Consider the following 12,663-nt stretch of genomic DNA (forward strand, 5'->3'; position numbering starts at 1 on the left):
GCATTTAACTGTTGCTTGATCTTTGCTAAAGAATTTGGGTGCGAAACAGGTCCATTCTTTTTAATGATCTAAGCCTTGAGTGGATTGCTACGCTCGCCAGAAAGTGAAGCGGGAAAAACTAAGGTCATTTGCGTCATCGATAGGATCGCTGAGTGGAACGTAGTCAATATCAATAGTCTGTGATAGGTTGGTGGACATAGATAAATATTTTTTGACGTTGACATTTGCTGTGAATTAGAATTTTGGTTTTTTTTTTGTAGGTAGTGTATTAGCCTCCTGAGTAAATATGTTCCTTGGTATTATCTATGGTAATGTTTATACTTCATCTTCATTTGACGTTTGCGTACTTCATTTCATTTCATTCATTCATTGTTTATTTTATTTGTTTTGTTTAGTCTGTTTTTGATTCTGAAATTTTATTATTTTAAAATTATAAATAAAAAGCGAAAAAATGGTTTATATCCATTTTCCATCAAATCTAACAGAGGAAGAATTAATGCTGCAAGCTAAATATCAAAAATTAAAAAAGAAAAAGAAAGCTCTCCAAGCTTTAAAAGCACCTAAACAAGAACCCGAAAAACCAACTTTACCGAAGCGCCCCACCGAGGCAAGAGATGCTCGTGAAATAGCACGGAAGCTTATAAAGAGTGGCGCCATTCAAGCTATAAAAAGTCCTCCGCCTCAACCACAAAATGCTACATTTAAAAGACCGCGAGCTGGTAATTTATTTAGCTTTTTACTAGTCTTTATTACAAGAGATTCAGAACTACTCGATGGTTATCTCATGTGCCTTTAAAACTTTGAACTTTTTCTTTTTCAAAATTTTCTCAGTAGCGGCCCAGAATTGGGAAATTAGCAGTGTACTCCTGTACTCTCTGAGAGTGGATTAACCTGTGTGTCCTAGTAATTAACATCTGATAGTAATAATTACGAAGTTATAAAAGTTACATAGAAATATAATACAGTACCTCCTTTTTGGAAGTTAGTTAAAAATTCACATTTGAACCAAATATGGCATATTACAGGAAGAGAACGCAAGCTCAGTGGCTCTACAGGAGCCACAGGTGGAGTTGCATCGTACCAGCCTTTCAGTGCATCTCAGGAGCCTCCACCGCCTGATGATAAATCAGCTCCAAGAGTTAAATATCTATATGATTCATTTGTTACTGCAAGAGAAAAGTAAGAGACATTTTTGGGTATCTATTAAAAAATTGTAAATATGAATTATTTTCATCATCAGCTTATTTTAACAACTAGCTGACGCCGCGGGGTTTTACCAGCGTGGTTCCCGATCCTGTAGGAATACGGGTATAATATATAATCTATAGCCTTCCTCGATTAATAGGCTATCTAATACTGAAATATTTTTTTCAAATTGGACCAGTAACTCCCGAGATTAGCACATTCAAACAAACTCTTCAGCTTTAAAATATTAGTATAAATGCAACACTACACCCTCTTCATACAGGATAGGGGACAGATGTTAATCCTATCCTGGCAATTAAAAAAAATATAATTCCTTATTTCATGATTATTCTTTTTTTTCTTCAATGACAAGTTAGCTCTTGGCTGCAATCTCATCTGTTGTTAAGTGCCACAGTCTAAGCTGGAAATGGTTAAGGTGGATTGTTAGTTTTAATTAAAATTATAATACTGTATGATATTTTTTTATTTGTAAATTATAAATTATAGTAAGTTTTTTTTTTTATTTGTAAATTGTAAATTATAAATTATAGTACTACTTTTAATTGTAAATTATAATATTGTATGTTTTTTTTTCAAAGAGCAACTGTTGAGTTTCTTGCCAGTTATTCTCAGCAGAACCTGCCTTCCGAACCCATGGCAGAATCTTTACAAATAATCAACTAACATTTCAAAAGTGCTTGTAAACTGAGCCTACTTGAAATAAATGAATATTTTTTTTTTTAATTTAAATTAAATAAGGTATTAAATGAAATGTGTGTAAACATTCCACATTGAGTTTGGCTTTAGTATACATAAATCATAAAATTGTTCTTATTACAGGGAAGAGAAATCTGGACGTAACGGCAGCGAAACTCCGCACACGAGTGGGAAGAGCACTTTCTTGCAAATATTAGGAGCAAAGATCACGGAAGAAGTGATGCGACGACGTCTGGCGTCGTTTGAACCGTTTATATTCACACAAGAGCCAGAAGAAGAGAAGTAAGTGAAAGCTTACTTATAAAGTTCTAAAGCTAAATTGATAAGCAGACTAGCCAGTTTATTGAGGCAGTTGTACATGTTGTATTTTGTAATGAGGCATTCAATTCAAGTATTAAAGATTTACCTTAGAACAGTTTTTTATAATGGACAGACCAGACTAAAAGGTCAAAAAAAATTATTTTTATTTATTTTTTATTTTATTGAGGGCTTACAAACAACATCATAGTACATAATCAAATCATAATAGTAATATAAATAAAAAATGATAACTATCACACCAGCTTAGGAAACCAGAGATTACAATACTATAAAGTAGACCACTACGTACCTAAATATTATATATAAAATTAATACAAACAAATTTTGAAAAAAATAGATGGAAGACAAGACTAAAGATACTAGTGGTGCAAGGCACTCGGGCACTCTCGGACCAAGGCATATTTGTAACCCGCGTAACTTTAATTTTAAGTTTACGACTTTAATTATCACCATTGTTAACTTGATGTTTCAAAAGTGCTTGTAAATTGAGCCTAATTGAATAATATAATAAATAAATGAATCTTTGATGAAACATCATAATTACTGCTATTTTAGCAGTATGTAACCCTTAAAATTTGCTAGGACCTTTACCTTCTTTTTTGCTTTACGGTTTTGTGTAGTGAATAAAGAATGAATTAAAAATGCCTACTAGGTTAGTCTGTACGCCATAGAAGTAGGTGCGAGAAGATCTCTCTATAACTTGCTTAAAGACCTTGGTTTCTCTAGAAGTGTAGCTAGTTCCATATTAGAACGAGTATCCAAAGGTGCTTTAATAGGATCTTACCAAATTTGGCTAGGCAGGGAGAACAACATGAGCAGAGAACAGGGAGTGTTGATTGATCGTCAAGGAATTCCTTAACCCTACATCCTGTAGTCACAAGTTCAGGACTCTGCTCGGAGTTTTTCTCTCTTGCACCCGCACGGTGAATCCATGGAAAGCTAAGATACTCATCTCTCATAAGCGTTAAGATAAGTTTTCTTATTTATCAATTAAATAAAAATATAATTTTTTCTCCAAACAGAGTCTACTTGGCATTTGAGAGTGCTGAAATGGCGTCACACGCGCACGCTGCTCTCGACGGCTGTGAGGAAGGGTGGCGGGTCACTTTCGTGAGGAGACCTCCTCAAGCTGCAGGATCCTGGACCCCAACGCCATCAGCTAGGAACGCTCCACCTCCAAAGGACCCCAAGCGAACTCTTGTAGCTTATGACGATATGTTTGAATGAAATTAAACTTATATCAAACTACTGTTGGCTTTTTATACTAGCGATGAACATCATTCAATAAAAGATATTAAGGTGAGATCTTAAAATAAGTAATATAATACAGGCTTTCTTTAAGGGTTCATTTACACGAGCAGCAACTGCTGTCGGCGACATCTCGGCGGCAGTCAACAGCAGTCGCCGATTGCAGTCAACGGCAGTGACGGCAGTCGCCACGTCTCAGCGGCAGTCGATTGCAGTCGTTGGCAACGTGCTGTTCGTGTAAATGAACCCTTATTTGAATATTTTCGAACATATTTTCTTGTTTTTAATTAGAAGTTCAACATGAAATTGAAGAGTGGGAAGTTGAGTCTATTATTATAATGATAGAGACATTATTCATTTGTTTCCTATAAGTTTAATAAATTTATTTCAAATATTTTCAGTGTTTCGATTCAACTTGGCGGTAGCGTTGTAATGAAAATTCCAAGGTAGGCGTTTTTTTTATTTTGGATTTTTTTTTAATTTTTTTTTGTGTTCTGATTTTAAGAATTAACTAGTTGTTTTTAACTTGTAAGTAATTATACTTGCAAAGTAAATTGCATCACTGTGTTGGCACCGCCTTAAAAGTGATCAGAAGGTAGCACATACAATGTTATTTTTCGCTTTTTAGTTTATTTTTATGATTTTGAACTCGGTTCAATTTTTTTGTTAAGAAGATTTTATTTTTCTGTTTTTAGTGTGTCCTAGCATTTAATTTTCATAAAAATCGGTTCAGTAATTTTGTGTTAAAATGAAAATAACGAAATTGAAAATTTGAAGACATACGTGTCGAATTGAGAACCTCCTCCTTTTTTAAAGTCGTTTAATAAGTGAAATAAAAAGAACATGAAACATGAATCCCAAGTTTATTTTATACAACAGTTCTTGTTTCTATATGTTTTTCAACTTACAACAAAAAACATAGGAATAATATCTCAATTTTTAGTAATGTATTTATACTAAACTAGCTGACGCCGCGCGGTTTCACCCTCGTGGTTACCGTTCCCGTACGAATACGGGAATAATATATAGCCTTCCTCGATAAATGGGCTATCTAACACTGAAATAATTTTAAAATCGGACCAGTAGTTCCTGAGATTAGCGCGTTCAAACAACCAAACTCTTCAGCTGTATAATATTAGTATAGATTAAATCTTTGCCACGTTGGTATTAAGCAAGTACTGACAAATTGATCACTTCTTTAGCTGTCATGAATTACCCATTTTCTTTTTGGTTTTAAAATACATCTAGGTACTTATAGTCTGTCTACCAAATATTTGCGAGAATTATTACTGTGACTTTTCACATCCATTATTTACAGGTTCCAAATGTTTTGTAGATATAATAGAATGAGTATTCTTTTCTTTTAATGTTCCGTTTATATGAGTCGGGCCTATTAAGAGATCGGCTTCATTGGTAATAATCCTCCAACTGTGTTCAACGTCTTTTTCTGTTGTAAGTCGCGAGCAAATAACGAATCGTATAAGATATCGATTTCTGTACGTGCAAGCTACCATAAATATTTGTTTGGTAGCCAATAAATTTTCAAGTAATTGCTTAGTGTAACTATCACCGTTTTTTAATCTAAAGCAAACTAAACCAAGAGTTGGTTTCGGTTCGACTACAAATCTTTGATCCGCGTGTACCAATTTCAAAAAATGTTCTGCCAAGGTAATGTGATTCCTAATATGCTTTCGAAGTCCCTGTGCACCGTGCATTTTTAATACCGTCCACAGTTTAAGCGCTCTAAATCTGCGACCTAATGGCATTTGCCAGTGCCGGTAATCTGGTACTGTTACTTCTGCTTCAGATACTCTTGTTTCTGATTTAACATCATCTAAGTATATTCGTTGTATATCGAAGGCATTGATCAAGTCGTAGCTATCCTTAACCCACATAGCGGAACAGTCAAAACTGACTAGAAGCCATTTGTGTACGTTCACATCGAAGGAATCTACGTACTCTATGCCTTTTATAATGTATCTGTATTCTGGACAGATTGACGCTGCTCCAGCGTATGCGGCATCAACATGTAACCAGACATTCTCTTCTTTACAAACTGGTCCTAACTCATATAACGGATCAAAAGCACAAGTGCCTGTCGTTCCTAAGTTGGCAACGACGTAACATGGAATAAGACCTTTAGCTTTGTCCTCGGCAAAAGCTTTTTTCAATGTTTCTCCTCGCAATTGGCAGTTTGAATCACTTGGTAATAGCCTCATTTTCATAGAGCCAAGAGCTCCGGCTTTTTCGACGGAAGAGTTACATTGATCAGAGGAATAGGCCACAAATTTAGTTTTTATTAGATCTTTGTCTATACTTGGATCTTTTTTTAGAAGTCTTCGAAATGTTTTTTCTTTAGCTGCCAATAATCCAACAAGTGTTGCTTCACTGGCGGAACCCTGGTATAAAAAATTTTAAATCAAGTTTTTATTTATTTGTAATTGTATGCCATTTATATATATTTATATATATTTATACCATTTAGCTGTATGCCACTCACCTGTATGACTCCACCGCCCGGTCCAGGTGAACAGTTTAGAAATTCTTGAGGTAAACCCAGTAATTTGCCAAGCCAATTCATAGTTACGACTTCTAACTCAGTGCATGCAGGGCTGGCTCTCTAGAAATTAAGTTCAATTTATGTCATATCCCTACTAATTTTATAAAAGCAAAGTTAACACTGTCTATCTGTCTGTCTTTTCACTGCTAAACCACTTTACTGGCGTTGATAAATTTTGCTAAAATAAGAGGACTTGAAAGCATAAAATATAAATATAAAAGGTGGTGAAACAGTGGTTGAAAGTTTGTAGAAAAGTAGTACGTATTCATACAGATACTCTATTTTCGCAATGCGGTGTGGCTTTCGTTGTAATCATAAAGTGTACAGACAGTCAGTTTGGATCGTGCCGCGTTGCAAAAACCAGCTCATGACTAAGGGCCCCTAATATGGGTTCGTCGGGCATACTCCGACCTTATATCACGTGAGTTTTAGCCGTGTTTCATAATCAATTAATAGGTCAGGAACATGTTTATAAATTACCTGCAAGTGGTTGCTAAGGTTTTCGGTAAACCGGTAAACGATGTTTAATGTTACACGTGTCTCTCTGTATCACTTTTAGACAATGCCTTTCTGCTCTCACTTTGCCTATTACTTTAAAGCCAAAGCGTCTAACTAAACAATTGGGTATTACTATCGGTACGTATAGGTCCATGTATCGTTTATGCCTTACAGTAATTATTATGATCCAACTTTATAACTTACCCAAGTAAACCCCATCACTGCTAATCCATCACAAAGGAGACTCCCAATTATGTTGCCATAAGAACTTCCGTGTGGAAAGTAGCCATGAAATTGAGGGGAATGCCAGTGTGTCACCTGCAATCATTTAACTAAAAGTAAAATAACTACTGACTTTAATAATACAGTCGTGCAATAGTTTTAAAAACTATGAATCCCTTGAAGTTTGAAAACAAATTCATCAGGCGATGTTTCTGGGCTCGCCCAAAACTCCCGGTGACGACGTTGAGTCCCCATTAAGGAGCATACGTTACTTAGGTACACATTGGAGAAAAACAATCCATTCTTATTGTAGATACATGCAATGCAAAGCAGGTCGTAGAAAGGTACTTCAAAATAACAAAAAGTAAATATTATTTCTTACTAACACCTGGCATAACTGTTTGATTAAAATCTTTCAAAACGTTTTCCCATTTCTCGGGTTCCTCTGGGGCGTCTTCAGGTGCAGTTTTTATCAGATATCCCGGCTCTACTGAGGGTACAACTTGCCTGCGAAATATAATATTTTCTTATAAACCGGCTAGCAAGTCAGACAATAGTTCGAAATGCTAGATTGTTAAAACGCTGGGCATTTGTCTGGGTTATGACTATTATTTTTAAGGATACTTGAACGATTTATATTATACGAACGAACGAATTATAATAATACTTCAACCCCTTTTTAACACTTTGCGGGTAAAAATTTGAAAAATCTTGATTTAATTATTTTTAATATTTTTCTGGTAGTACATACTTGAAAAATGAAGGACTTGAACCCCTATTAACCCCTATTTCAACCTCTATTTTCGCGACAAATAATATCCGATAACCTTCTTCGTATTATGGTCTCAAATCTTGTAAAGTTTCATTTGAATTCATTCAATAGTTTCAGCGTGACGGTGACGGTCAACAAAAAGACGGATAGACAGGCAGACCGACATACAGACAAACTAGATTTTATTTATTTTTAGCATTGCGTTATTTACTATTAATGTAGTACGGTATTAGTAACTGCTATTTCGCATGTCATTAAAAATAATATCGAATTTAGAACATTAGGAAAATTTCGTTGTAAATCGAAAATATTTGCGAAAAATTAAATGCTATTATTTATGTGTCCTTTTCTTCCTTCCTTTCTTTTTTATATCAACCACGTCTCAGTAAAGTCTGGTATTATAAATGTGCTGCTTTATCCCGATAATTCCATAGAAATGGGGCTATGGGAAAAAAAAAGAACGGGGCACAGCTAGATTAATACTCAGGGGCGTACCTACCGCCGTATCAGTCGTATCAATGATACAGGGCCCTCCAACAACAGGGGCTCCTTTCGTATGAAATTAGTAAAATGTAAACCACAATCTAACTTAATTTAGTGTTTCCCGAAAAAAAAAACAATTAAAAAAATTTCCTCTCATAATTTATTTTAATGTTCCACAATGGAACCTAAAAAAAGTATAAAATCTTGTGAAAGATTACTGTGGTGAAAGAGTTAGGGGTAAATCAAATTGAATTTATTATTTTTAAATTATTTTGATTGTTTAATATTCATTTAGTAATTTTATTGTTGTTATTATTATTTCTGATTGCTCGAGAAACAAATTGGGAAACTGTAATGTTTCTCCGGGCATTTGGGTTTCATGTGTATGAATAAATAAATAAAATATTAGTTGTAGTGGGTTTTCTTACCTGTCTCTTATGTTATCGTAATAATCGGCCAACATATCAATGACTGTTTTGGCGCAATCCCGAAATTCTTGAGAATCCATGGTTCACTTCACTTCTACCTACTCGTAATTATGATAAGATAATTAAACAATACATGTTAAATTAAACAATACAGTAGAGCCTACGCGGATGATTTGAGAGATAATGAGAGAATTAGGTGTTGCGAATTTATTTTATATTTTGCCAGAGTTAAACATCTAATTAAATACAATATTTGTACCTACTTAGCAAAACCGGTCCTGTGGAAGTACTGTAGGTATCTTTATAACTTGCTTATTTTAATAATGAGATAGCAATTCCATTCTTGCTACTTTTTGTATTACATAGTTATTTCATGTAGTTACGTAGATTTAAGATAATATAAAATATGGATACTAACGCAACTATGTAAAAAAGGAAGATAATAAAAACAGAGTTAGGGTCGCCGATGATGAGATTTAACGCGTGTCAAGTTTCATATCCTATCTTATGTAGTTACAGTATCTTTATAGAGTTCCGTATATCAAAAGGAAAAAGGAAATAAATCTCTTTGTTGTCCGTCTGTCTGTCGGACGGTCTGTCTGTCTGTTTCTCCGTCCGTCTGTCTGTCGATCTGTCTGTCTGTCCGTCTGTCCGTCTGTTTGTCTGTCTGTTTCTCCGTTTGTCTGTAAGTCTGTTCGTCTGTTTGTCTGCCTATCCGTCAAGATTCTTTATCATGTTGAAAACCGTGGGTTTTTTTCCTTAACCAGGGACATGGAACATAAAAAAATTATAACATTTGGAACATGACGTCTCACAGGCTACTAATTTCAAACTTAATTTTTGTCATATTTTTTTTAATGTTTCTAATTTGTGTTGATAATTAACCACTGTGTAATGACACTAATACAAGAACATTTAATTAGTTTGTATAATTAATTAAAAAAATATACTTAATGGTATTTTAATAGACTTTAATCCAGTAGCGTAGCGTGCCTTACAGCAGCAGCCCTGTATCAAAATTAGTTGGGGGGCCTAAATGAAGGGTAACAATTTCTCACAAAACAAATAAAAATGCTTGATTAAAATAAATATGACAGTGACTTAACCTATTTAGGATGTTTCCAACTTTTGGGCACTCTTACAGGTTAACTCGGGGAAAAAAGAGAATATCTTGACCTTTGTCATAAATTTTTCTCAAAGGCAGTCTTAGGTATATATTTTTTTTTCGGGAAACACCAGACTAAGTGAGATTGTGAGTTACATTTTACAAATTTCTGCTTTCACACGTAAGGGGCCCTTGTAGTTTGGGGGCCCCGTAACTTTGATACCGCAGATACGACGGTAGCTACGCCCCTGCTTTAAACAAAATAACATCAGAAATTTAACACTCTTAATTAAAAAGGCAATAAAGTTATTAAAAACTAAACTACTTAATATAAAAGGTAGCTACTTCTGAAACCAAAAAAAAAATATTTGACACATCACCTGTTACGCAACCAATAACACATCTGCGTTTCTCTGCAGTCATTTTAGTATTAAATCAGAAGCTACCTAAGAGCAGCAAGGTAGCTGCAAGCAGGGGGAAGTGACCACTTTAAGGAATGTACACGCTGTCTGTGAGACTATGCGTCCCTGGTTAAAGTTAAAAAGAAAGTTTCTTGAAAACAAATTGTCTGTAGCAGCCCAGAGATAAGACATTGGTGGTGTTACACCATGCCCTGAGATCACCGTTCTGGACCCTTGAAACCTACCTCCCAATAGGCACCAAACTCCAAAGTAGCGTACTTACCTGTGGCAGGAGCACTGGGCACTCTTTCAGCTTTTATAAAATGAGGATAATAATAAGAATTCTTAGAGGAATTCTCTTTGCGGATGTTCGAAAAATGCAACTTTTCTTTTTATAACAATTGCTTGTTCCTATTACTGTTAGATTATTATTATAGACAAAGAGCCTTAGTAACACCCAGATATACTTACCGCATTTTAGGAAGGCTGCATGTTTGTCAGCTCATACTGTACCTGCCATGATAGCCCAGTGGACATGATCCCTGCCTCCGATTCCGGAAGTTGTGGGTTCGAATCCGGTCCGGGGCATGCACCTCCAACTTTTCACTTGTGTGCATTTTAAGAAATTAAATATCACGTGACTCAAACGGGGAAGGAAAAACATCGTGAGGAAACCTGCTATGGATAATAAGGAATTCTTATATTATTATATATACGTATACCTACATTATAAATTGCTAGTCTTTTTAAAATTAAGTACCAACTCATCATTAACAGCCCATATTCGGCTCACTGTTGAGCACGAGTCTCCTCTCAGAATGAAAGCCGTGGGGTTCACCACGCTGACCAAATGCGGATTGGCAAAGTACCCATTATCATTATAAATATCTACTAGAATAATTTCTTTGCACTGTTTCTATTTAAATATTGCCATAGTTAATTAGTTATTGATTCGAAACTCTAGCCTGTTTTCTACTGCTTCTATTTAAAAAGTTAATTAAATAATTCATTATAACATAGTTATTGTAAGATTTAGTGCTCGTTTGTAAATTATTGTTATGATCATTTTGAATTATTTACTTATTTATCACTGTTTGAGTCATATGCAGTTGACTAGGTAATTCGAAGAAGTCGTATGTATTGACCTTACATAAATGCAATTCATTTGTACTCGATACGCTTATTAACAGCAGTGTTTGTTTTTGTACTACAGTGTAGACGTGATTGTCTCAGAGGACACTGATTATTTTTTATTAATAACTTTCTTTGGTTATCGTTCTCAACTATGAATTATAAGGCAATATGTGTTGTTTTTACTTTGACTGTATGCATAATGCGTACGGATGCACTACCGCGGGATAGCAGCGTGACGAAATCTGAGGCCGTGTTGATAAATTCAAAGGAAGATGCAGGGAAGATTAGATTAGCTCCAAAAGAAACAGGATCGCAATTTGGTAAGTAAGCCTTAACTTAGTAATAAAAATACGTGAGAATAGAGCGCAGAAAAAGACTAGGTACAGGGTGATAATTCGTTATCAACCCATGTTCGACTCAGTCTGAGCTCGAGTTTCTTCTCAGAATGAGAGGGGTTAGGCCAATAGTCCACCACGCTGGCCCAATGCGGATTGGCAGACTTCACATACGCAGAGAATTAAGAAAATTCTTTGGTATGCAGGTTTCCTCACGATGTTTTCTTTCACCGATTGAGACCTGTGATATTTTATTTCTCAAAATGCACACAACTGAAAAGTTGGGAGGTGCATGCCTCGGACCGGATTCGAATCCACACCCTGCGGAATCGGAGGCAGAGGTCACATTCTTGGGCTATCACAGCTCACAAGGTGATAATTATTAGGTGCTAATAAAAACATTTCTTACTTTGTTTTTATTTTTTACTATGTTGAAAACTATACCGCGTATTTCGAACTTCGACAAAATAAGTAGGTAGGTACTTACTTACCTAATATTGCTATTTTAACCCCCGATGCAAAAAGAGAGTGTTATAAGTGTGACGTGTCTGTCTGTCTGCCTGTATATTATGTGTGTGTGTGTGTGTCTGTGGCATTATAGCTCCCAGTATTTTGTATTAAAGGTGACTTATTTTATAGTGTTCTTTGTCATGATGTTTATTTATAGTGTTAATTTTTTTCTTTTTTTTATTTACAAGTTAGCCTTTGACTACAATCTCACCTGATGGTAAGTGATTTTGCAGTCTAAGATGGAAACGGGCTAACTTGTTAGCAGGAGGATGAGGAGGAGTAGGTGGAGGAGGATGAAAAAATTCATACCCCTTTTCGGTTTGTACACGAAATCGTACCGGAACGCTAAATCGCTTAGCGGTACGTCTTTGTCGGTACTTCCCACCAGCCAGACCTGGACCAATTAAGAAAATCTCAATTGGCCCAGTCGCGGATCGAACCCAGGACCTCCGTTTTGTAAATCTACCGCGCATACCATTGCGCCACGGAGGCTGTCAAATGAAAGCGCACTGAAAGAGAATATTGATGACTAAATCGAGAGTGTGAGAGATTCGTTTGAGGAAAATTGTTGGTGAGAAAGTTGGGACACGAAAATCCCATCGTAATTGAAATAAAATAAACAATTTCCTTAGACTCACATAGTGCAACAACAACTACGAACTACGGGTTAAATGCTTACAAAGGAAAAACTATCGTGACAAACCGCCTATACTTTGAATTTAATCAAATGTGTATTTAGTTTTT

General features: G+C 35.5%; 2 protein-coding genes across 2 annotated transcripts; one reads left to right on the forward strand and one right to left on the reverse strand.

The window, feature by feature from the left end:
- Positions 1-366: 366 nt before the first annotated feature.
- LOC112044878 (negative elongation factor E) lies at positions 367-3,471 on the forward strand. Its single transcript, XM_024080864.2, has 4 exons — positions 367-719; positions 1,026-1,179; positions 2,026-2,184; positions 3,246-3,471. Exons 1-4 carry the CDS (start codon positions 452-454, stop codon positions 3,448-3,450), a joined length of 786 nt encoding a protein of 261 aa, XP_023936632.1. The 5' UTR covers positions 367-451; the 3' UTR covers positions 3,451-3,471.
- Positions 3,472-4,317: 846 nt separating this feature from the next.
- LOC112044903 (aromatic-L-amino-acid decarboxylase-like) lies at positions 4,318-9,194 on the reverse strand. Its single transcript, XM_024080908.2, has 5 exons — positions 8,435-9,194; positions 7,138-7,258; positions 6,734-6,847; positions 5,972-6,091; positions 4,318-5,870 (listed from the first exon to the last, which is right to left on the reverse strand). Exons 1-5 carry the CDS (start codon positions 8,512-8,514, stop codon positions 4,758-4,760), a joined length of 1,548 nt encoding a protein of 515 aa, XP_023936676.2. The 5' UTR covers positions 8,515-9,194; the 3' UTR covers positions 4,318-4,757.
- Positions 9,195-12,663: the final 3,469 nt, after the last annotated feature.

The sequence above is a fragment of the Bicyclus anynana genome, chromosome 3 (genome assembly GCF_947172395.1).
Source record: "Bicyclus anynana chromosome 3, ilBicAnyn1.1, whole genome shotgun sequence".
NCBI lineage: Eukaryota > Metazoa > Arthropoda > Insecta > Lepidoptera > Nymphalidae > Bicyclus > Bicyclus anynana.